Source organism: Salmo trutta, chromosome 36 (assembly GCF_901001165.1).
Source record: "Salmo trutta chromosome 36, fSalTru1.1, whole genome shotgun sequence".
NCBI classification, from domain to species: Eukaryota; Metazoa; Chordata; class Actinopteri; order Salmoniformes; family Salmonidae; genus Salmo; species Salmo trutta.
The window spans coordinates 25,604,456-25,630,210 of NC_042992.1; the positions used below are offsets into that span (position 1 = coordinate 25,604,456).

The window sequence follows — 25,755 nt, forward strand, 5'->3', positions numbered from 1 at the left end:
TGACGCATTCATATTGAAGGGATCTGTTTAATTTCATGACTGACTTTTTGCTTTAAAGACTTCGGCAGAACTTTAAAATGGATTTCTGGTCATGGCTGAATTGATGGGTTATTTTAAAGGGGCAATGATTTCTGTGACATGGAAAATGCCAGGAGATCGTTTCTCAGATGTTGTTTTAGTTTTTGAAGTTGAAGAAAGCCTCCATTAACCTTGCTTGCGTTAAAGCCCCCATGCTGTCTTTTTCATTCATTTTTTAAAAATCATCACTGTGTGTCCAATAAATCACTGTGGGTGTTTATTTCGTGAACATTTTTACATAAAAAAAAGTATAATTTATTTCCCTGAGCCTCCTTTTGCCATTAAAATGTTCAGTCTGGTTGTGTGGGCGTTTTGATACAAATGTAAATATATTTACATACACAACCCTGATTGGCGAACAGAATCGTCTAGACCAGGGGTGTCAAACTCATTCCATGGAGGGCCGAGTGTCGGTGGGTTTTGTTTTTTTCCTTTCAATTAAGACCTAGACCACCAGGTGAGCGGAGTTCCTAGTGACCTTAATTCATCCATCAAATCAAGGGTAGAGTGAAATCCTGCAGACACTCGGCCCTCCGTGGAATGAATTTGATTACGCTGTCTAGACTCTAGAGAGCCTACCCCGCTTACCCCTTCAAAGTCGGAGGATACATATGCAAATAAAATATGACTGGTCATTGGTCAGAATAATCAGATCAGACTGTGATGTCATGCTGTGGGTCACAAAATTCATCCCATCTGAACAGGCTGAAATTCCAGGTGCTTTTTTCCCCCAAAAAACTGTTACACTAAAAGGGCATTATCAGAATTTTCCTAATTTCAGAGTGTTATTTTGACCTCATAGTATGGAAATATCATTTGAAAAACAGGAAATCATGTTTTTGACTACACTTCCCCTTTAAGATAATTTCATAGAATTATTGGTTCAAAATTGATTCTGTAGTGAAGATCACATTTTATTTGGATAGTCCTGATTTCCATACTACCAACAAACTATCTGTTGATAAGCAACTGCTAGATTAGGGTTAGGGTTAGAATAAGGGTTAAGGTAAGGGAGCAAGAGCTAGGGTTAAGATTAGTATATAGTTGGTTGAAATGTTACCGATAGTCTGTAGGTAGCAGTGGAGGCTGCTGAAGGGAAGACGGATCATAATAATGGCCGAAATGGAGTGAATGAAATGGTATCAAACACATGGTTTCACCATTCCATACACCCCATTCCAGCCATTATTATGATCCGTCCTCCCCTCAGCAGCCTCCACTGGTAGATAGTCTGTAGAGCATCTACCGATTGATTATCCAAGTAAAGTGCTACTGGTCTTTGTTTTTCTGTTGTCTGTTTTAGAATGTTTTAATGTACTGTGAAGACAATAACTAATAGTTTAGCTATCCATCCACAGTTCCTCGACTAGACATAGAACACACCTAAACCCTAACCCAGCTATCGTTAACCACAAATGCTAACGCAACAAGACGCATGATAATGTAAGACCGCTAAAACGTATGATACTATACGACCGATAGTCCGCCACCAGACCATTTGTAACATATTATACAAATTGGAGGACGTAACATATCATACGAAATGGAGAACGTACATATCATCCGAAATGGAGGACGTACATATCATACGAAATGGAGGACGTAATATATCATACGAAATTGAAGACGTAACATATCATACATACACAATGGAGGACGTACATATCATACGAAATGGAGGATGTAATATATCATACGAAATGGAAGACGTAACATATCATACATACACAATGGAGGATGTACATATCATACAAAATGGAGGATGTAATATATCATACGAAATGGAAGACGTAACATATCATACAAAATGGAGGACGTAACATATCATACGAAATGGAGGGACACAAAAACACCACAACATAATGCGAATGGGTGTGAGACTGTTGGTTCTACAAATCATTCTATGGTTTTTACAAATTGGGAAACATCATTTTCTACCGTGTTCATTTTATTGATTTTGTTGTTGTTTTAATCAATAATCCGAGAAGCTTCTTGTAAAACATCTTGGCTTGCTGTTAATTCAACAATGCATTTTACAATAGATACTCATCTAGCGTAAGTTATAATCTATAAACTATAAGGATTACTGCATGAGCACTGCAAAGTTAATCATGATGGGTTCATGTGTGACTAGCACAAATACCTTACAGTCTCTGGCAATACATTGAATATAAGCAAACATACATCTTTTTGTATACATTTTACAGAAATGTTCCAGTATCCAATAGTTTTTAAAGGAGTTACATATAAATGTATATTAATTCAGAAAAATGACAAAATTCACTAACTGCAATATCCAAAGCAGGGCAGAAGAACAGTGCTAGAAAAAACATAGGTAAAGCTTTATTTGGATTAAATAGTGAATCTGTAGGCTAAAAAAATACTGTTGATATCCTGCTGATAGTCTACAGCTAGTTTGTTGAACATCTGCACATTGACTATTTAAATAAAGTTCTACCAAAATACACTGAGTGTACAAAACATTAAGGACACCTGCACTTTCCATTACATATTGAAAACTGACCAGGTGACTCCAGTTGAAAGCTATGATCCCTTATTGATATCACTTGTTAAATCCAATTCAATCAATGTAGATGAATGGAGGAGACAGGTTAAAGAAGGATTTTCAAGTCTTCAGACAATTAAGACAGGCATGGTGTATGTGTGCCATTCAGAGGGTGAATGGGCAAGACAAAATATTTAAGTGTCTTTGAATGGGGAATGGTAGTAAGTGCCAGGCACACTGGTTTGTGTCAAGAACTGCAATGCTGCTGGGTTTTCCATCCTCAACAGTTTCCTGTGTGTATCAATAATGGTCCAACACACAAACATCAAGCCAACTTGACACAACTGTGGGAAGCATTGGAGGCAACACGGGCCAGCACGGACCTTGGGGTCAACAAGGGGGGGTGCAACTAAGTATTAGGAAGGTGTCCTTAATGTTTTGTACACTCAGTGTATAAGTATAAAAAATCATGAATGATAGATTGTGAAATAATGAAATTAGATTTTCAACACAAAGAGTGACTCACATGAAGAGAGAAAGGAAAGTTACAATTGTATTGTAGTATTGTAGCTATTGACAGCGGTTCCGAGAAATACTATGTGGGAGTTAGCCTTGATCAATATAAAATCCATCGTTCTATAACAGACACTCAGAGGCAAAAAGGTTATAGTAGGCTATTAGCAACTGTTGCTCTAGTAAAAATGGGTGGCTAAGTGCCATTTTTATTTTGTGACATTTGCACGTATTTGTCAGTTTAATGTACTCTTTACCATTATGGTCCCACTGTGTATTTAGATTTACAATTCATTTACAGAAGTAGGGAACATTGTTACACTGGAGTACAGTACTTAAATATCTGTACCCTGTCGATTTGAGCTTGTTTGCGAAGCTAATGCATGTAATCAATATCATATCTGTAATACATAATGATATGTAGGCTGTTCCACATTTTAATACTCTATCTCTCTTTGTAGAAGCCATGTAAATACATAGTTTTAGATCCACATAATAATATAAAGTGTGTCTGTCAGGAATACTGACAAAAGCAAAGAGAACATAAACCAGAAACGGATTCAGCTGTAAATAATTCAGCAGTCTGTGTTATTAGTCCTGAAGCATTTTCACTCACTGCCAGGACATATACTGCAAATAAGACCGGGATGAAAATAAGCTCATTTTAGAAATGGAACTTCATCTGTTTCTCTCTTCTTTTCTTTTTTAATGTAAGACTAGCCTCAGCAGTTAAGCAGTACAGTAGCTAATAAAGCATACAGCTATGTGATCAAATATCACTGTGAAAATGGAGCGATAGTCACCATCAAAACAGCATACGGAATCACATGCACAAATGGAAGCCAGTTAGTTTCACCTGTCACTGAAAAAGTTAGCCAACTACTTAAATAATATGTAGGAGTTCTGAGAATATCTATATCTACAAAGTCACGTTAAGTGATTTTAGTTTGGAACTGATTTTGGTTTCCTTACCTTCAGTAAACCACAAACTTCTCGTCCACATTTTCGGGCTTGTCACAGTGGTTCATGACATATCATCATGCCCAAGGTCAGTAAAAAATATAGCAACTTCTGAAATGGTACCCTATTCCCTACATAGTGCACTACTTGGTCAAATGTAGTGCACTATATAGGGAATATGGTGCCATGTGGGTTGCAATCTATGGAACGATTTACAGGCTTGATCTTTCATCAGTATTGATGTTTTGCAAGGTTACCGGGAGATTTTATACCCTATAATAAACTCATAAATTATAGCCTACAGCCTATGAAATATGAAGGGTCATTTTAATCTTAATCACTATAATTAGTTGATGCCCTCAAGGTAAAATTGAGCGCTGTCATCATCTTTCTTAGGAATCTTATCATGACTTAATGGCAAAGTTAAGTCTCTCTAATCTGCCATCGATTTAATTTGACAGATGACACAATGTTTTTCTCCAATTAAACAGTAACACAGATAGTGAGTCCTTTCCAAATCTCACTTGGTTCAGCTATGTACATGCTCAGTGATTCTCAAGAGGTTTGTGGTCTTGGTCTCACAAGCCGCCATACTCTTCAGGCTTGTCAGTTTTAAAGTTGTTTTGCTGTTGTTGTTTCATTTTTACATTCATCAGAGTAGTAATGCATTCACACAGAGTGTAGATCTAGATTAGGCTGTCTGCTCCTCCACCCCCAGTGGTCTAGGATTGTTTAGTTATTCCTCTCAGTGGTCCCTTCTACCTCTCTGCTCCAATTTATGAAAGTCTAGTAGGTTCGGAGCCGAGAGCCGAGGTGTCTGTGAGGAAATGCTATGGTACAGCAGCGGAGCACAGGCAGGCACAGAGCTCTGTGGTAGATTTCCATTGTTTCCAGATTCATGTAGCTATCAGCCCCATTTTCCCATTTTGTTTCAGTGTCTCATGCCCCAGTGCTTTGCACTAAAGTATGTTTTCATCCATCATCCAACCTGTCAAAACGGATCTGTAGTTTCTTCTTCCTCCATGGCGTGTGACATGTAGTTGTTTTGCCTTTTGTAGATGGAAAGTGGAAAATAACTTTGTTTTTTTTCTCCATTATATCTTAGTCAAGTGCGATGGAATATGCGTCAGAAATCTTAGAAAATTCATCATCGATGTTAGTTTACAGGTGCTTGCTTCCCAGAGAATAGAAAGAAGGTCTTATAAACAAAGGTTGGACATCCATGCTTCTCCACTTTCTGTTTGTCAAAGCTCAAGGCTACTGTGGCCTGGAGAAGCATTGACATCACACACACAGTGTACTGTACACACAGTGTACTGTACACACAGTGTACTGTACTGTCTTTTTCTATTCACACTACTTCAAGATGGATGATGCAGTCTCTGGTACATGAGATAAAAATAGACCACTGCTTAGCATTTGGAATCTTTGCCAAGTCCGTCAGCTGTAACAACTGTCCCTTTCACTGAACAGTGTTGTGTGTTTTCTCCACCCCCTCCTGGGTCAAACGTCCCCATTTCAGATGTCTACATATCTACTCATTCAGTGGTTTCCCTTACCCTGTTGTCTTATTTTAAAAACAACCCCAGTCCTATATTTGTGCAGCTTGTCATCAGTCACAAACAAGGATGACTTTTTGACAAAACCATGCTGTATACTTTGGACCACTGTCCTTGACAACATCCTGTGTATTCACTCTGCAGCCAGACATCCATTTGTCATAAACCAGAAATTCACTACTCAAAAAGGCCTGGCACCTTCGCAGATTGTCTCTAGATAGAACCTTCACAGAGATGTGTGTTGAGTTTTATTGAAAACGATTTATGATAAAGAATTGAATCTCTCTACTTCTGAGCTACAATAAAGAAAGTTCCTAAATCTCACTGGTAGGAATGTCAATGATGAGGTCTAAAAAAACTATGGTGTGTTTTGGATCCTCCTTTACTGACTCCTCTGTGTGAGTCTGACTAAATTATTGTTTGTCCTGTCAGAACTCCGTTGTGGAGATCTGGGTGATCTCAGACTGCAGGTCTTGCTGGACCCTCCTGGATCGAGAACCACGAGGGATCTGGTCCATGCCTAGTCATACGGGCTTCTTTTCCGTCCCAGCTTCAGTCGGAGCGCAGACGGACACGGGTTCCCGATTGGCGTTCCGACCCCTGTTGAGGGAATTGCGTTCCACGCGGGTCCGGCAGGGCAGGCAGAAGTCCCGGAAGCACCTCTTGAAGTTCTCGTCCAGGAAAGCATAGAGAACAGGGTTGAGACTACTGTTCATGTAGCCCAGCGCAATGCAGAGGTGCCAGCTGGCTTTCACGTAGGGGTTCCTGTTAATAATGAATCATAATAAGTTATGTATCATTTTAGTTTATGCCCTTTTTCAACACACCCAAAGTATTTTGACCTAATAAAATTGACAAGAAAATAAAAGTACACGAAACATAACGACTAACCCAGAGTCGATCTCCACCAGAGTCTTGATGATGATGAAGATGTGGATGGGCGTCCAGCAGATAATGAAGGCCGCAACAATCACGAGGACCATGCGGGTGATGCGGCGCATGTTGCGGTCCTTCTCCTTAGAGCCGGAGAGCAGGCGGATGCTGCGCAAACGCAGTATCATCAGACCATAGCAGATGGTGATGACCATGACAGGGATGATGAAGGCAAAGATGAAAACGCAGATCTTAGTGACTGTGTCCCAGTACCAGTCAGGGTCGGGGAACTTCAGTGTACACATAGTCTGACCTAGGAGTTGAGAGGGGTGGAGGAGAGAAGAGACGGGTGGAGGAGAGAAGAGAGGGGGGGAGGAGGGAAGAGATGGGTGGAGGAGAGAAGGAAAGGAGTCAGACACGTTTAAAGATGAGACAGCTCTAGAGAGGAGACTGTAGGAAGTTTATGTTATAGAGATAATTGATATTTGACCAAAGATGTAATAAACTGTACTGTAAATTTGCAGGAATAGTGACTTATTCTCTTATTTAATGGGATAATATACAAGAAAGCCGTTGAAAGAAGTGTCAAAAACGTGCTAGCTAGTTTAACGTTACTTTCTCACCACTGTCTGTTGTTTTGGTCACCGCCATGACCATGATGGGCACTCCGATGGCAGAAGACAGAACCCATATCAGAACGTTGATGATCTTACCCTTGGCGGGCGTCCTGAACTCCAGGGCTCTCACTGGGTGACACACAGAAAATGACGTTTCAATTGCAACTTATATTATAGTGAGTGTTATTGGCTCTAAGCACCCTTTCATTTATATTTGCGAGAGGATACACTCTGGTTAAAAGTAGTGCACTATAAAGTGAATAGGGTGCCAGGTGGAATGCTTCTGTCTCTTTACCTGGGTGGCACACAGCAATGTAGCGGTCCACAGACATCATGGTCAGGGTAAAGATGCTTGTGAACATGTTGTAGTAGTCGATGGCGATGACCACCTTACAGAGGACCTCTCCGAAGGCCCAGGTCCCCATCAGGTACTTGGCGCTCTGGAAGGGCAGTGTGCTGGTGGCTAGGGCGTCCGCTAGAGCCAGGTTAAAGATGTAGATGTTGGTGGATGTCTTCATCTTGGTGTATCTGTGGACAGAGACATTTGTTAAATAGATGTTACTATCAAACCGTATGTTGTTTTCTGTGAGGATTTTGACATGAATTGTGATGCAGTGAATTATAAGTGTGATTCATGTCAAATTCAATTTCAATTCACCTACCAAATTGACTTTTGAATTTATCTCAACCTTGGTGAAAGATAATTAAGTTAAAATGATTATGCAGTCAGTAATGACAGCGGTTGGTGCGGATGGTAGAATTTTCTGTTATACACTTTGGGTTGAGAGAGCTACAGTTGAAGTCGGAAGTTTACAGACACTTAGGTTGGAGTCATTAAAACACATTTTTCAACCACACCACACATTTCTTGTTAACAAACTATAGTTTTGGCAAGTCGGTTAGGACATCTACTTTGTGCATGACACAAGTCATTTTTCCAACAATTGTTTACCTTATTTCACTTATAATTCACTGTATCACACTGTATCACACTTATAATTCAATGTATCACAATTCCAGTGGGTCAGAAGTTTTCATACAATAAGTTGACCGTGCCTTTAAACAGCTTGGAAAATTCCCAGAAAATGATGTCATGGCTTTAGAAGCTTCTGACAGGCTAATTGACATAATTTGAGTCAATTGGAGGTGTACCTGTGGATGTATTTCAAGGCCTACCTTTCAAGGCCTACCTAAACTCAGTGCCACTTTGAATGACATCATGGGAAAATAAAAAGAAATCAGCGAAGACCTCAGAAAAACATTGTAGACCTCCACATGTCTGGTTCATCCTTGGGAGCAATTTCCAAAAGCCTGAAGGTACCACGTTCATCTGTACAAACAATAGCATGCAAGTATAAACACCATGGGACCACGCAGCCGTCATACCGCTCAGGAAGGAGACACATTCTGTCTCCTAGAGATGAACGTACTTTGGTGCGAAAAGTGCAAATCAATCCCAGAACAACAGCAAAGAACCTTGTGAAGATGCTGGAGGAAACCGGTACAAATGTATCTATTTCCACAGTAAAACGAGTCCTATATCAACATAACCTGAAAGGCCGCTCAGCAAGGAAGAAGCCACTGCTCCAAAACTGCCATAAAAAAAGCCAGACTACGGTTTGCAACTGCACATGGGGACAAAGATCGTAATTTTTGGAGAAAAGTCCTCTAGTCTGATAAAACAAAAACAGAACTGTTTGGCCATAATGACCATTATTATGTTTGGAGGAAAAAGGGGGACGCTTGCAAGCTGAAGAACACCATCCCAACAGTGAAGCATGGGGGTGGCAGCATCATGTTGTGTGGTTGCTTTGCTGCAGGAGGGCTGGTGCACTTCACAAAATAGATGGCATCATGAAGACGGAAAATGATGTGGATATATTGAAGCAACATCTCAAGCCATCAATCAGGAAGTTAAAGCTTGGTCGCAAATGGGTCTTCCAAATAGACAATGACCCCAAGCATACTTCCAAATTTGTGGAAAAATGGCTTAAGGACAACAAAGTCAAGGTATTGGAGTGGCCATCACAAAGCCCTGACCTCAATCCTATAGAACATTTGTGGGCAGAACTAAAAAAGCTTGTGCGAGAAAGGAGGCCTACAAACCTGACTCAGTTACACGAGCTCTGTGAGGAGGAATGGACCAAAATTCACCCAACTTATTGTGGGAAGCTTGTGGAAGGCTACCCAAAACGTTTGACTCAAGTTTAACAATTTAAAGGCAATGCTACCAAATACTAATTAAGTGTATGTAAACTTCTGACCCACTGGGAATGTGATGAAAAAAATAAAAGCTGAAATAAATAATTCTCTCTACTATTATTCTGACATTTCACATTCTTAAAATAAAGTGGTGATCCTAACTGACCTAAAACAGCGAATTGTTACTAGGATTAAATGTCAGGAATTGTGAAAAACTGAGTTTAAATGTATTTGGCTAAGGTGTATGTAAACTTCCCACTTCAACTGTATATTCTGTAGATCAGAATTTTGTCCTTGTGTTTTCACTCACTTCCCAGATGCTCGAACTACTCTTGCTGTATATGTTGAGCAGAGAAACATTTGGAACATGTCATTCCAATTTTCTTTGCACATGGTTCTATTTCTCTCTGAACAAGTGATTAAAGAGAATTATACAACGGGTGGGTCTAATCCTGAATGCTAATTGGTTAAAAGCGCATTCCAACCGGTGTCTATTCCACAAGTTCCAACCGGATAAATCTATGAGGTTAAAATGCCTATTTACTCTGTTCCATCTGACTGCGCAATTCACTGTCTCATCAGCCCACCCAGGGAAGTTAGAAACTTGATCTCCACTATAAAAAGCATCTAGACATTGTCTCACATTTCTTTTAGACTAACATTTAGTTTAACAGCGGAGATTTGTATAAAACTTGCTGTCTTTCTCTCCGACATTTGCAACATTGGTTCAGTTTTCAAATTCGATCTCCAACTGTCCCATAGTAATGAACGTGTTGGGGTCGGGAGTTGGGACAAGAGAGAGAGAAAGAGAAAGGCAGTGTTTCAGTTTGCATCGTTTTAATGGATATATACACAAAGAAATGTCAATTGAAAAAAGTAAAGCGTAACGAAGTGCAGCTAGTTTGCTGTCTTTCCAGCTTCAGTTTGAAGTTATTGTGTTAGTTGTGTTATTGGCTAGCTTCTCTGAACAACAGTGTCCTCACGACAGAGCACATGTTCTATGCCAAACGAAATCATGCATCATTAGCTCATTGTCATGGATGTATCCAAATAAATGTCACAAGAAAACAGCTTAAACAAATGCAGCTACTGTTGTTTTTCTGTCTGCACTGTTTGACGTGACTGTAAGTTAGCTGTAGTTCGCTAGCTACCAAGCAAGGGATAAGAACATTGCCAGCCAGTATGGCAATGGAACATTTAGAATGAACGACTTGGTCGCATCCATAGAAACAGAACAAAAAGACTGAGTCTGGGTTGCGTTTCTGGCGACCAACCCAATAGAACGAATGACCAGCCGTCTTGGGTAGCAACCCTAGATTTGTTTCAGGACTATATCTTGTGGAAGGTTGAAATGGTATGAATAAATTAATCAAAATAACATTTCATGAAAATATGTCATCATTATTTGAATATGTTGGTAACCCGTTGTATAAAAGTGATAATGCCTTCAAAGCCGGTGTTTGGGGCCTAACAACACCCATACCAATATCCTCCAAACACCGGCTTATCACTTAATTGATCTCTTGTTGTATGGTGAACATGCGTGGAACAGCAAAACACGCTATTCGAATTCTCTTCATACGCGGTTCTATTTCTTTCTGAATGAGTGATTAAAGATAATTGATATACTTCAGGCTTGTTAGTGTCTGATCAAGCACTTTGAGGACCGCTTATGACTATTTGCTGCATTAAGATATGTTCTACTCCTCTAAAAAAAAATCTTTACCTTTTTGTAATTAGACCCAAGACCCACTGGGCATCAGTTTTTTTAATGTATTTTTATTTTGGGGATTTAAATGGTGTGGCAACAACGTTGATTCAACCAGTTTTTGCCCAGGGGGGAGAATGTTGGCTGAGTCACTTGAGTAGTTAGAGATATTGGCCTAATGGGGTCAGAATCGCTCTGAAGGCACAATATAAATGTGTTCATAGAGATATATTATATCTTAACCTACTTTGCCTTCAAAACAGTATTCTATTAGTCATAGCCCATTGGTCTGTATGTAAAATGCTGTAAGAGTTACAGAATATGCTGTGTTGAAATTGGTGTGCCTAAGTGAGAACGGTACTTGTCAATAGATTTTTGCACTGTGCGGCATGGTTCTGTGGATACATTAAGTGAATATTTTGTACAGTCCATTTAGTTAATGGTCCAGATGTGTGTGTTCGCCATAAAAGCTATTGATGTTCAAAAGCCAAAAGGACAACAAAATCAAACCAAACAACACTCAGAATGAAGTAAACAACATTTACTGGAAAATGGAAATCAGCTTTGGGCGTTGGTCAGTCTTTTGACAGTGACTGTAAGCTCCAAATCCTAACTCCCTGTTGGGTCGTTCCATGTCATTTCAGCAAGCTGTTACACCCACTATCTCAGATTGATTAAGAAATCATTTTTGTAGTTAGAAAAATATAAAATTAGCATTCTTGCTAAATCCTTTTGTTGAAATATAATTTGATTTCTGAGAAATTAAGCTGTTTGATTGCACCCAAAATCATATAATATTCAATATGTCCTGGTAGTCCATCTGGCCACGTGGCCTTGTGACTGTTGAATGTTTAAAGGTCTTGCTCATATCGGCTACGGAGAGCGTGATCACGCAGTCGTCTGGAACAGCTGGTGCTCTCATGCATGCTTCAGTGTTGCTTGCATGTAGCTCGTCTGGTATACTTGTGTCACTAGGCAGCTCGCTGCGTTTCCCTTTGTTGTCCGTAATAGTTTACAAGCCCTGCCACATCAGACGAGCGTCAGAGCTGGTGTAGTAGGATTCAATTTTAGTCCTGTATTAACGCTTTGCTTGTTCGTCTGAGGGCATAGTGGGATTTCTTATAAGCGTCCGGATTAGTGTCCTGCCTCTTGAAAGCGAAAGCTCTTTCCTTTAGCTTGGTGCGGACATTCCCTGTAATCCATGGCTTCTGGTTTGGATATGTACGTACAGTCACTGTGGGGACGATGTCGTTGATGCACTTTTTGATGAGCTGGTGACTGAGTAAGAAATTAGGGCTGTTGCAAGAATGCTTATCTTGTCTGTTTCTAACAACAGAAATGATTTCAGAACAATCTGACATGGTGGGTGTCAAAATCCTCCTTCTTGTACTTTTTGAGGTGGAATGACCCTGATCCCTGTCGCTCAGTAATACATACATTGTAGCCTATTGATTTCCCATTCCCTTTCTCCCTCTTTAAGATATGGTCAATAACATGTATTAACTTACAGCTCTTAGTGCATAAACACTACCAGCCAAATCATTCTGGAGACTGGGGCTATAATCTAGGTCTGTGGAGTGTATGTGTATGTATGTCTGTGTCTGTGTTTGTGTGCGTGCATGTGTGTGTTATAATGTAATATAATATATATATGCCATTTAGCAGACACTTTTATCTGAAGCAACTTAAAGTCATGCGTGCATACATTTTACTTATGGGTAATCTGGGAATGCTCTACAAAATGAGCTACAAAGGATCACCCATATGCCTTGAGCCAGGACTGTGATGACCATCCCATGTTTAGGCATCCCATTTGCTTATGAGACTGGTGGTGGGTTAAGGGTGAGAGGGGACAGGACTGTTGAGTATGTGGACTGAGAGCTGCTGGTGATTTGCTGATTTCTCTTCTGCTTCAACGGCTCCCACAGGAGGGTTAGACCCTTCCGACTGAAATATTTCATGAAAGCCACCTTCTTAATTGTTCATCTGACAAATGTGTTGTGATCTCTGTCAGGTCAAGTCAACTGGCCGACATTGAACAGACTTTACAACAAAAGTGCGTGTGTGTGCGTGTATGTGGGTGTGTGTGTGTGTCTGTGAAGAGTAGTGACAGGCATTGTAATATGGGCCTACTCAGGGACAAATGCTTAAATTAAAACAAGGTCAGGTCAGTGGATCTAAATCTTGTCTAGTCAATGTATTTCTGTTTTAATTGCACCTGTCTCTATTCAAACAAACTAGAGGAATTGTTGGTTATCTCCCTCTCTCGCCACCTCTGTCTGTATTGGGTCTTGGTGTCAGTCAGTAAGATGGTCATTGATCTACTGGCTCTGCCTCTCCAGGGTATCAGTCACTCTCTACACCATAAATACGACCCTGGCAATTACACAATCCCACTGTTAAAAGTAGAGACAGGCTAGGTGGAGGGATTGATGAATGCAAAAAAATCTGTCAGGAATCACTCCAACGAACAGCATCCTGTACCTGACTTATACAATATGCTTTTCCAGCTTTGTAGCTCCATTCCTATGCTGTAAAGTTATACATTCAATTGTATTGTCAAATTTAATAATACCAGTACTGTATACAGATGTAGGATCTTAATTTGATAACCCTGTTACAGGATAAAATTCCTACAATGCAGGACATTTAAAACGTGTTGTTTATTTGAGGTGTAAAAAGGTTTCGGAAGTTTGTAATTCCCTCTTCGAAATTTCAGACTTGATTTTCCCTTGCGACAAACGTATAAACCTCTACATAAATGTCCATTAATTATAATTCACACAATCATTCACATTTCCTGTTGCTGCAGGATTATTTTCCTGGCTCAAACTGGCTCAAATTAAGATCCTACATCTATAATCTGTGGTCAGTAGCACTGTGGTTTCTAAATGGGTCTCTGTTGTACAAACACATCACTAGTCCATTGCTGTGAACCTGCTCATAGTGTATCACAACTATATCTCACTGGGGCAAGGAAGATATGTTTTAGGAAATATTGCTTGTCTCTGGGGTGCCAGAGACAGAGTAAATCTATTGTCTGAAGTTTCCGGTGCTCAGATGTGTTCTGAGTCAGACTACAGCAGGTTACACTCTTTTACCGCTAGGGAAGAAGATTGTTCTTGATGGGAGATTTCTTTCTCTGTCTGTTAGAACCCTTTGATTCAGCATAACTTCATATATGAATCCGTCTGTGCTCCCTATTTAGAAAACGACGGTAAATCACAGGCAGTCGTTATACCCTTTGGATGGGTTTGCTCTCTGCGTATGTAGAATCATTATCGCTAGCCCTGATCTGAGCTGGCGTGGTCGGGGCACACACACCCACACCTCTCCTCCACCACCAAGACCCATGCTGGGACCATGTCCCTTCTTGTCTTTCCTGTACATAACCATGGCCCACTCCCCTCTGCCTTGAACAAATGTTACAGGAGCCAGGGCTTACACACGATAGACACACACACACACGGAGACGGAGACGCAACGAAAGACGCATCGAGTGGGTGTCCTCTGGGCTCTGTTTGTGTGGATGGATGTTGATGAAGTGGCTAGAGAAGGGGAGAAGAGGCGGGTGGGCGGTGGGGGAAGAGACATGATGTCACATGTGCACGATGTCACACATACAGGAGCTGAGAACACACAAGTGGCCAGATACTGGCAAGATGTTGAAAGGATACGGTGTTCTATACAGCCCTGGACGGTACAGTCGTTTCAAGGAACTGGCTAAGATAGGCTGTCCCCCCCTGCTATCTTTAAAGGGGGGTGTAGCTGACAACCTGAAGCATATTCTCATCAGGTTACAGCACCAAGGCTGGTTTCACCACAACATGCTACGTTCCATTTCCCTTTGAGGATGACAGCTGTGCATGCATTAATCATAGAAGAGGAGGGAGAAGATGAGCTTTTGATATTTTCCCACGGTGCCCACTCTGTTCATGCCATCCGTTTAACTGGTTCTGGACCTGTAGTAGTTAGCTAATGCTACAGGTTCATAGGGGTGGTCCATTTTCCTTGTTGGAAGCCTGAAAAGCTTGAAAACAGTGGGATATTTTCTTCCAATGTCATGTTAAATCATGCTGTTCAAAATGAGAACCATGAACTGTAACTGTAATAGTATCATAGATGTCAGTCTAGTTGGGGTTTGTAGCTGTGAAGCTGTCATTGCTGTCCTGCCCTGTCATCTCGTGTCTCTAGAGCAGTGGTTCACAACCATTTCCATTCGGTGGACCACCAAATCACCGTCAAAACCTCTTGAGGACAATTATTTGTGGAGTCACTAAATGTTTTATCATTAAATATCTTGCCAGACAAATTTGGAGTCCATTTTATCTGTGACTGTAACAGTTAAAAGGCCTGTTATTATTATTATAAACAATTTGCATTTTTAAAAGAAATGAACATTTCTTATAATACAATTAATACCCCCAACTGTTTTTAATTTTGAAGGAAAATAAATTGTAGAAAAAAAAGAACCACGGACCACAGGTTGAAAACTACTGCCTTAGAGGTTAATCAGCATATGGAGGAGGCAGATCCTTGTTAGAATCACTGCTGCAGGCTACAGAGGGTCGTGTCTGTATGTGTGTTTATGTGTGTGCGTTTGTTAAATTCACTGCAGCAGGGAACAGAGGGTCATTTTAAAAACGTCAGTCAGTGGCCTTGGTTCCAGGACAAACAGGATGGACATTGAATACTTCCTTCTCCTGACGCTGGTGAATATTGATTATTGTCTTATTGATCACAGCTTCATCAGACCACAGGCAACATTTGTATATTGGGTACGTACACCCAGAGCCATTGATCATAGTCTGTCACCACAAGTTAATCACTCGGTCCAGTATTAACCATGGTCACTGGGCTCCAGTCCAATGTGTGTCCATTTCAGCCAAAGGCAGCACACCATGAAAAGATTAACTATATATACAAAAGTATGTCGACACGCTTTCCAATTAGTGGATTCGGCTATTTCAGCCACACCCGTTGCTGACAAGTGTAGAAAAATCGAGCACACAGCCATGCAATCACCATAGACAAACATTGGCAGTAGAATGGCCTTAATGAAGAACTCAGTGACATTCAACAAGTCAGTTCATCAAATTTCTTCCCTGCTAGAGCTTCCCTGGTCAACTGTTTAGTGCTGATATTGTGAACTAGATACGTCTAGGAGCAACAACGGCTCAGCCGCGAAGTGGTAGGCCACACCAGTTCACAGAACGGGACCACCGGGTACTGAAGCGCATAGCTTGTAAAAATTGTCTGTCCTCGGTTCCAACACTCACTACTGAGTTCCAAACTGCCTCTGGAACCAACATCAGCACAAAAACTGTTCATCGGGATCCTAAGATCACCATGTGCAATGCCAAGCGTCGGCTGGAGTGGTGTAAAGCTCGCCACCATTGGACTTTGGAGCAGTGGAAACACATTCTCTGGATTGATGAATCATGCTTGGAGGAGGAATAATGGTCTGGGGCTGTTTTTCATGGTTCGGGCTAGGCCTCTTAGTTACAGTAAAGGGAAATCTTAACGCTACAACAAACAATGACATTGTAGACGATTATGTGCTTCAAACCTTATGGCAACAGTTTGGGGAAGGCCCTTTCCTGTTTCAGCATGACAATACCACCGTGCATAAAGTGAAGTCCATACAGATATGGTTTGTAGAGATCGGTGTGGAAGAACTAGACTGGCCTGCACAGAGCCCTGACCTCAACCCCATCGAACACATTTGGGATTAATTAGAACGCCGACTGCGAGCCAGGACTAATCGCCCAACATCAGTGCCTGACCTCACTAATGCTCTTGTTGCTGAATGGAAGCAAGTCCCTGCAGCAATGTTCCAACATCTAGTGGAAAGCCTTCCCAGAAGAGTGTAGGCTGTTATAGCAGCAAAAAGGGGCACCAACCCCATAATAATGCCCATCATTTTGGAATGAGATGTTCGACGAGCAGGTTTCCACATACTTTTGTAGTGTATCTTGCTGCTGTAACGGAGGTGGTTTGGTAAACCATGCTTGCTTGATAGCTAACCTTGCTTCAGACCTGAAAAGTTGTTTGCTCTATGAGTTATTACCTAGGCTTTAGCTCAGAGCTGACACAGTCATGTGGCGCATGGGAGACGCAGACTCAAACCTCAGTTTGTCACACTGCTTGGAGACAGTCAAAAGAGTACTCACTCTTTTATGAGGGTCCTTCATTCAGTAAGTTTACTATGAATTGGAGACATTAGCATTTAGACCAGCAGTGCTCAAACTTTTGGGCTTGGTGGGCCAAAATATAATCTGAGTGGTGCCCAACTAGACATTATGTATTTAGAAATAGGAAAGGTAAACAATAGCTTTTAGTAAGCAATCATAAAATCACACCAAACTCACACTTAAGAACACATTCTGATTACCAGTAATGATGTATAAATTTTTTTCACAGTTGTGGCACAGAAACAGCAACCAAGTTTCTATGTTCATAAGGCTAATAACTGTAATATGTTTAAAATGACTTGAATATGGGAAAGATGTAAAAATGTGTATTTGCAGCTCTGACCTGTCATAATTTCTGCCCCACTGTTTCCTCCATACTCTGCGGAAGTATCCTCTACCCCTCTTCGCTTCCCAACACTTCCCTGACCAAACACACACTACTCCTCCCAGAGATTTCTCTCTCACACACACACACTTCACACAGTAAACATGCAGCGAGACACGGGAGCCGGTGTTGACTCACCCCCGTCCTAAAAAACACCCAACCCAAGCTTCCACTCCACTGGGTACAATATTTCAGGCAGGAATTTCTGCTCTTTGTGTGTTTGGGTAAACCCTGATGTATTTCCCCAAAGAAAGGATTTCAACCTAATCAGAGTTATAAGATGTCAGCCTATGGTGTATACCAGAGTTTGAAGGTCATCTTATTCAAGCTCATTGGATGATTCTCCCCGTTTGGGAGTTTTCCTCCTAAGACAGCTCTGCTTATGCCCTACGTATGAATAAACCAAATACACCACCTAGTACGTCAGCTACACCACTCAAAGAAGTCATTTTATCAACTGCACACCCACATTCATAACATTAGCCATTTGAATGTAGGTCATAGCACAGTACATTGGGTACAATGTGTGTGTGTGTGTGTGTGTGTGTGTGTGTGTGTGTGGCTGGCTGGCTGTCTAGCAGAGCAAATGCTGCTGACCTGGGCTATGTTACAGAGAGATGAACCACAATGTTGGTGGTGTCAGCCCCAGCTCTCCCCTCAGTCCCCTCAGTCAGTAATCACAGAAGAGTCTTCTTTGGCTCTGTTCCAATATCCACACTAGCATACCACTCAGAATGAAGCAATGTATTGGGCACGTATTATAAGTGATGCTAGTGTGGATACTAAAACATAGCCTTCATATCTACCCAGGCAGCTCTCCCTCTGGAGCAGCCTACACCTGGGTTCAAATAGTATTCATTTTCTTTCAAATACATTGAGTGTTTGATTTAGCCTGCCTGGAATGCCAGATGCATACAGTCAACAGCTCTCTAGAACAGAGGGAGGGGAGATACTGTAGATGGCTCCTAAATAGCTGAATTACTCACTGTGCTGTGTTTTCAAAATTAATATCCAATGCCGATCACGATTCACAGTGAATGAACAATAGCGACTGACTGTGGATGCTAAAACACTAATTTTTCTCCACAAGTCAATGTTTTCTTTCCTGCTTCTTTCCTGTGTAAGGCTGATTACGCCATGCCTAGCACACAGTTTCAGAGAATCAGAACACATCGAACCCAACTCAACGCCACCACTTTCTCCACACTTCATATCTCCCTCAGTCTCTTCCAATAAATGTGTGTAATTCAGTCCTTGGGCTGTTCTTGTCTATTGATGTTCTGTATTATGTCATGCTTTATGTTTTGTGTGGACCCCAGGAAGAGGATCTGCTGCTTCAGCAACAGCTAATGGGAATCCTAATAAAATACTAAAATACTAAATCTGTCTGTTTCTCTCCGCTTTCTCTCCCTGTCTCTCTCTGTTTCTCTCCCTCTCACATACCCACTCTCTCTCTCTCTGTCTGTCTCTGTTTCTTTCACTGCCTCACTCTCTCTCTCTCTCTCTCTCTCTCACTGTCTTTTTTTCCCGCTCTCACTCCTTAAATTCTGGGGTGGTAGTCATGGTAATGGCAGGTGATGTGCAAAGAAAACCCCACTTCAGAGCAAAAAAATCTGATCTATGCGTCCAGACAGAGGTCGCATATGGAGGATTCGGTTTGTAGCAGAATCCAGATCCACATATGGAGGTGGAATAAATCTGAAGTCAAAAGATCAGATTCTATGGGTTTTTTAGCTGTTTACACTTAAGGGAACACATATCATACTGTATCAGCAGGTTAGGACAGCATTTTAGCTAACCTAACCTTAACCCTTTTTGTAACCTTAATCTAACTCTCTTAACCTGTTACGTTAATTCTCCTAACCTGCTGCGTAAATTCTCCTAACCTGCTACGAAAAGTAACTTCTGTCCGTAGCTGTATAGGCCTAGCATCTAGTAAAACCCCTTTAAAGCACCTCCACAGGGAGAAACCAGAGTGCTATATTTTGAGAGTTGGGCCAAAGCGGTTTCTGTCTGAATGTTCTGAGAGCGCCACTTTCTCCTCCACAGCTGTTGCTAAGTGATAATTGACACTTCCGCATTGTGCTGTTTATTTCTGATCGTTTTCAAAACCTATGAAGATGTCAAGTGAAAGCAGATATGTAATTTGTTGAGAACATAACACAGTACCGACTTGGATACACATTATCCCGAATGCTAATCAATAAAAATGTCTGTTAAATTCACTGCTCTGTTTTGCTTGTTTACAGCGAGTCATTTCATAGGGAATTGTCGGAGGCGCTCTCGTATTGTACATCACCAACATTTTGAGAATAAAGGAGCTAACATGGCATCCGTTCTAATACCTGGACGAACTCTCTTAAATATATGGCTCTCGGAAAACCAACTAATGTCCATTGTCATGACAACCCCTTTCATTATCTGACAGGAGACAGCAGAAGAGGCCACTATATGTATCTTTTCCCTGAAAACCAGAGAGGAGAGTTCATACTGATGGTAGCCTACTGGCTCTTACGGTCAAGACTTACAGCCGTATTCTAAGTAATTTAAGTAAATACAATCCTTGGCAATCTACACACAATACCACATAATGACAATGCGAAAAATATATATTATTTTAATTATTTTTTACTTATTTACATAAATATTCAGACCCTTTGCTATGAGATTCGAAATTGAGCTCAGGTGTATCCTGTTCCCATTGATCATCCTTGAGATGTTTCTACAACTTGATTGGAGTCCACCTGTGGTAAATTCAATTGATTGGACATGATTTGGAAAGGCACACACCTGTCTATATATGTCAGAGCAAAAAACAAGCCATGAGGTTGAAGGAATTGTACGTAGAGCTCTGAGACAGGATTGTGTCGAGGCACAGATCTGGGGAAGGGTACCACATTTTTTTTCAGCATTGAATGTCCCCAAGAACACAGTGGCCTCCATCATTCTTAAATGGAAGAAGTTTGGAACCACCAAGACTCTTCCTAGAGCTGGCCGCTTGGCCAAACTGAGCAATCTGGGGATAAAGGCCTTGCTCAGGTAGGTGACCAAGAACCCGATGGTCACTCTGACAGCACTCCAGAGTTCCTCTGTGGAGATGGGAGAACCTTCCAGAAGGACGACCATCTCTCCAGCACTCCACCAATCAGGCAATATGGTAGAGTGGCCAGACGGAAGCCACTCCTCAGTAAAAGGCACATGACAGCCCACTTGGGCTTTGTCAAAAGGCACCTAAAGACTCTCATACCATGAAAAACCAGATTTTCTGGTCATAGGAAACCAAGATTGAACTCTTTGGCCTGAATGCCAAGCGTTACGTCTGGAGGAAACCTGGCACCATCCCTACGGTGAAGCATGGTGGTGGCAGCATCATTCTGTGGGAAGGTGTTTCAGCGGAAGGGACTGGGAGACTAGTCAGGATTGAGGCAAAGATGAACGGAATGTTCTTGAGTGGCTCAGCCAAAACCCGGACTTGAACACGATGAAACATCTCTGACGTACCAGAAAATAGCTGTGCAGCAACTATTTCAAGAAAGTATGCTTCAAGAAATGACTGAGTAAATCGTCTGAATACTTATGTAAATGTATTATTTCAGTTTATTTTTAATAAATCAGCAAAAATGTCTAAACCTGTTTTTGCTTTGTCATTATGGGGTATTGTGTGTAGATTGATGACAGGGAAAAAAACAACTTAATACATTTTAGAATAAGGCTGTAATGTAACAAAATGTGGAAAAAGTCAAAGGGTCTGAATACTGTATATAACAGGATTGGGGTTAATTATGAATTGAGATGCAAATTTCTCTTTAATTCTGTTCAATTCATGAATTTGAATTGTATTTCAATTGGACATACCCCACAGGAAACAGAATTTGAATGAAAGGAAGTGGAATTGAATTAAATAAATGTCATTAAATTCAAATGACTTATTTATTCTACACATCCCCATAATTTTGGTTACAATAGCATAAGGTTGAAACATTTAATTTTCTAAACTCATTCTCTTGAAACCATTGTATATTATTATAGTGGTCTGGAAATATTCTAAGATCATGTTGTGGGTTGTCTATAATAATCCATAATTCCCTTAATGTTCTAAATATCAGAAATAAAAAAATCCCAGAATGCATTAGATCAAACACTTCCTTATGGAGACATGCCAAAGTGAAATACTGCTTCACATCTGAGTTATAATCAAATGAATATTTGAAATGGTGTGTATATTCTTTGCATTATGAAGTGGCATTGATAAAATATTTGTGAAATGAATGAGACTTTCATGTTTCACTTCTAAATTGAATTGGTTTCAATTGGTTTTAATTCAATTCTTCTTCCTTCAATTAAATTCAAGTTATGCTTCCTGTGGGGTGAGGCCAATTCAAATTAAATTCTAATTCATTGTTTGAATTGAATTAAATTCAAAAATTCCAACCCAAAAGCTATTATTGGATTCAGAGCAACTAGACTGGACCTTTGTTTTATAATGTCTGACTGCAGTGGGCAATAAAGCTATTAGTGAATTCAGAGCTCCTAGACTGGATACAGTTTTATAATGTCTGACAGCAGCGGGTAGTATTAGTGTACATCAGAGGAAGTAAGTGCACTAGACTGGATGCTCACTATCTTATAATGCTAGACAGTTTAGTACTGTCAAGGGTTCAGTTTAGTACACTGCTACAGTTCAGTTTAGTACACTGCTAGGGTTCAGTTTAGTACACTGCTAGGGTTCAGTTTAGTACACTGCTAGGGTTCAGTTTAGTACACTGCTAGGGTTCAGTTTAGTACACTGCTAGGGTTTAGTTTAGTACACTGCTAGGGTTCAGTTTAGTACACTGCTAGGGTTCAGTTTAGTACACACTGTGTGGGTTCAGTCCTCCAAGTTTGGCCATGGCCTGCCATGTCTTTGAACATGTCAGAGGGGGGTTGTTAGAGCATTTTTGTGATGTGGGCAAAATGATTATCCTTAAAAATACACTCAGCATGGTAATGTCATCATAAACAATAAACCCATCACTGACATCAGTACTATTTAAATTAAGGGAGGGTGCAGATTGGGAATAGCCAATAATTGAATCCTGTTTATCTTAATTAATGATCGCTAAAATGGGAGCGTTTGATAATAAAACTTTTTTTTAAGCTAGCCCAATTTTCGTACTCTTTTGAGTGCTGTCTAGTAGGCACAAACGCGCGCGCGCGCGCACACACACACTCCACCAGACTCTCTCTTTCCTTTGGTCCTCACGCACGAGTAAACATTGATTTACTGTTTCGCCAGCAAAAATGTATCCTTGAACAAAAGCCCCCCCCCCAAAAAATATTATAGAGTGTAGCAACTTAAAATCACAGGAAATCATTCATTTTATCATTGATTTGCGTCCTGTGTTTGCTTTTGACAAACACACGGTTTGCTTAGCTAACACGAAGAGAGGCACACATGAGATATTGGTCTATATATTAAAAAACGTGATTTTTATACGAAATACACGATTCCGCTATCGCCTAAAACCTTCTTGAGAAAAGTACATTTTCAGTCACGCATATCCCCACAAATATCTGCATTCATTCACATGCTTTGTTACAGACAATAATAGGCATATAATCTCAAAAGCAAGTTCCCACCAATGATAGTAGGCTAAATAGAATATGCCACCGGTGGTTCCTGTAGAAAAGTCTTACCTCACCACCCCGTACATCACAAGGACATTCCCGAGCAATCCCACCACGCAGATAACCGAGTAGAGCGCGGTGATGGAGATGGCTACTATAATATTGGAGGCGCTCTGAACCGGGAGCTGCTGGGTGTAGTTTTCCCCGTTGGGCACGAACCCCATCTCGTCGTCCAGGTAGGTGACATTGAACGGAATCACCGAGTACATGTCGAAATCAGCCGGTTCAGCACCAGGGGCAGTGGACGGCTCCATGGCTCTAGGACTGTGACTGTTACTGTTCTCTGGTCTGTGGTGCTGAAAACTTATCCAAGCACTACTGGTCGGCTAGTCGGACACGGCTCGCGCTTTTGTTTCGCCTACTCGGCGTTTTATTGGCTGGAAGGTGTGTACTGATCCTCACGCGCCAAATGGCGAGGTGAACAGTTTACAGTTGGTCTGTCTCACCGAGGGGTCGAACATGAAAAACAGAACGATGACACACTTCCCAACCCCAAAAATAAGAATGTAAAAGCAAAAATGATTTCACTTCTGTTTAGAGTTCACAGAACATTAGGATGATTCAAGAATTGATCGGTCTTGTGTCTGGTTGAAAGGGAGGAGTCCTGTTCTCAGGAGGATCGGTCTGTGTAATGTTGACGGTAGCCTTTAGTGGGAAAGGTGCATGCAGTGATTTCTTCTCGCTCTCCAAACGTCTAATAATGTAAACACTCGCGCACTGTAAGTGTTTTTTTTATAGGCTAATGACATCAAAGCTGTGCACAGTAGGCTGATAATTGTTTTAGCCTATTCCGCTGAGCTATATACAAAAGTATGTGGACACCACTTCAAATGACTGGATTCGGGAATTTCAGCCACACCCGTTGCTGACAAGTGTATAGAATCGAACACACCACCATGCAATCCCCATAGACAAACATTGGCAGTAGAATGGCCTTACTGAAGAACTCAGTGACTTTCAACATGACAGTATCATAGGATGCCACCTTTTCAACAATGCAGTGTGTCAAATTTCTGCCCTGCTAGATTTTCCCCGGTCAACTATAAGTTCTGTTATTGTGAAGTGGAAACGTCTAGGAGCAACAACGGCTCAGCTGCGAAGTGATAGGCCACACAAGCTCACAGAACGGGACCACCAAGTGCTGAAGCGCATAGCAGGTAAAAAATAATCTGTCCTCTGCCTCTGCAAGCAACATCAGCACAATAACTGTTCATCTGGAGCTTCATGAAATGGGTTTCCTTTGCCGAGCAGCCGCACACAAGCGTCGGCTGGAGTGGTGTAAAACTTGCCACCATTGGACTCTGGAGCAGTGGAAATTAGTTCTCTGGAGTGATGAAAAGGGGGACCAACTCCATATTAATGCCCATGATTTTGCAATGCGATGTTTGATGAGCAGGTGTCCACATACTTTTGTTCATGTAGTGTATGATAAAAACGTTGTTGGCGTACAAGAACATGATGATGCAATTTTATTTTCATAAATAACCAAATGCAGGACTTCAAATGAAAGAAAATAATATTTACTGGGCCTAGGCTTATTAGTGATACAATTATGTTGACGTAGGTAGTTCTACGCATAGTGCTTGGCAAGGCAAAGATAAAATATTCTAACTAGGAGTTGAACGGTGCCTCAGATGGTTTTGATGTGGCAATATTAATCATTTAATTGAAAATGTGGAAAATGTGGAAAAACTGCTCCTCATTAGAAAGCTGACATTTGTGGATGTTTTGCTCTCAAATCACCCCTCTATCCGTTCTTTCTAATCATTGATATTTCTCAGATCACCTGTGGAATAGTACAGCAACACCCTACGTACCGTGCCAATAGGGTTAACCTGTCACGTCCTGGCCAGTATAAGGGTTAATTAGTATTGTAGTTTGGTCAGGACGTGGCAGAGGGTATTTGTTTTATGTGGTTCAGGGTGGTGTGTTTGTTTAAAGGGTGTTTGATTTAGTATTTCCGGGGTTTTGGTTTATGGTCTAGGTTTATGTATGTCTATGTGGAGTCTAGTGAGTGTATGTCTATGGGTGATTAATTGGGGTTGGGACTCTCAATTGAAGGCAGGTGTTTTCTCTTTGCCTTTGATTGAGAGTCCCATATATTGGGGTGTGTTTGTGATTCGTGGGTGATTGTTCTGTGTTTCGCCTTGTGCCTTACCAGACTGTGTTTGTTGATCATTCGTGTTTTTTTGTTTGTTATTTTTGTACGTTCATTTTTGATAGTTAATAAAAATCAAGACGAGCCTGCACATACCTGCTGCGTTTTGGTCCTCCTTCACCGACGACAACCGTGACATAACCCTTTTGGTGGGAATTGTAACATGGCTCATATAACGTGTGTAGCTACACCGCCCCCTCAGAATGAGAAGTCGCATCCCTGCCCTTTGATTTTCTTTCAAGCCCCTTGACACATCCGCCCTTGCATTCCAATGGCCCCACAGCCGCCATCCCACTTCTGTCACCAGTGTAGCAAATAGAGAGAGCGGGAAGCAA

The 25,755-nt window shown here is 41.1% G+C and overlaps 1 protein-coding gene across 1 annotated transcript; it reads right to left on the reverse strand.

The window, feature by feature from the left end:
• Positions 1–2,885: 2,885 nt before the first annotated feature.
• On the reverse strand, positions 2,886–23,524 carry LOC115175731 (delta-type opioid receptor). The gene is made up of 5 exons (XM_029735196.1): positions 23,272–23,524; positions 7,402–7,634; positions 7,113–7,235; positions 6,508–6,802; positions 2,886–6,381 (listed from the first exon to the last, which is right to left on the reverse strand). The coding sequence occupies exons 1-5, from the start codon at positions 23,514–23,516 to the stop codon at positions 6,141–6,143; spliced, it is 1,137 nt and encodes a 378-aa protein (XP_029591056.1). The 5' UTR covers positions 23,517–23,524; the 3' UTR covers positions 2,886–6,140.
• Between the last annotated feature and the right edge of the window lie 2,231 nt (positions 23,525–25,755).

Bases quoted from the DNA above. Each gene is read 5' to 3' on its own strand.
- LOC115175731 (XM_029735196.1), bottom strand. From the start codon at position 23,516: ATGGAGCCGTCCACTGCCCCTGGTGCTGAACCGGCTGATTTCGACATG. The intron at 7,236-7,401 runs GTAAAGAGACAG...TGTGTCACCCAG, and splicing joins CATTGCTGTGTGCCACCCAG to TGAGAGCCCTGGAGTTCAGG. The intron at 6,803-7,112 runs GTGAGAAAGTAA...CTCAACTCCTAG, and splicing joins GACCAAAACAACAGACAGTG to GTCAGACTATGTGTACACTG.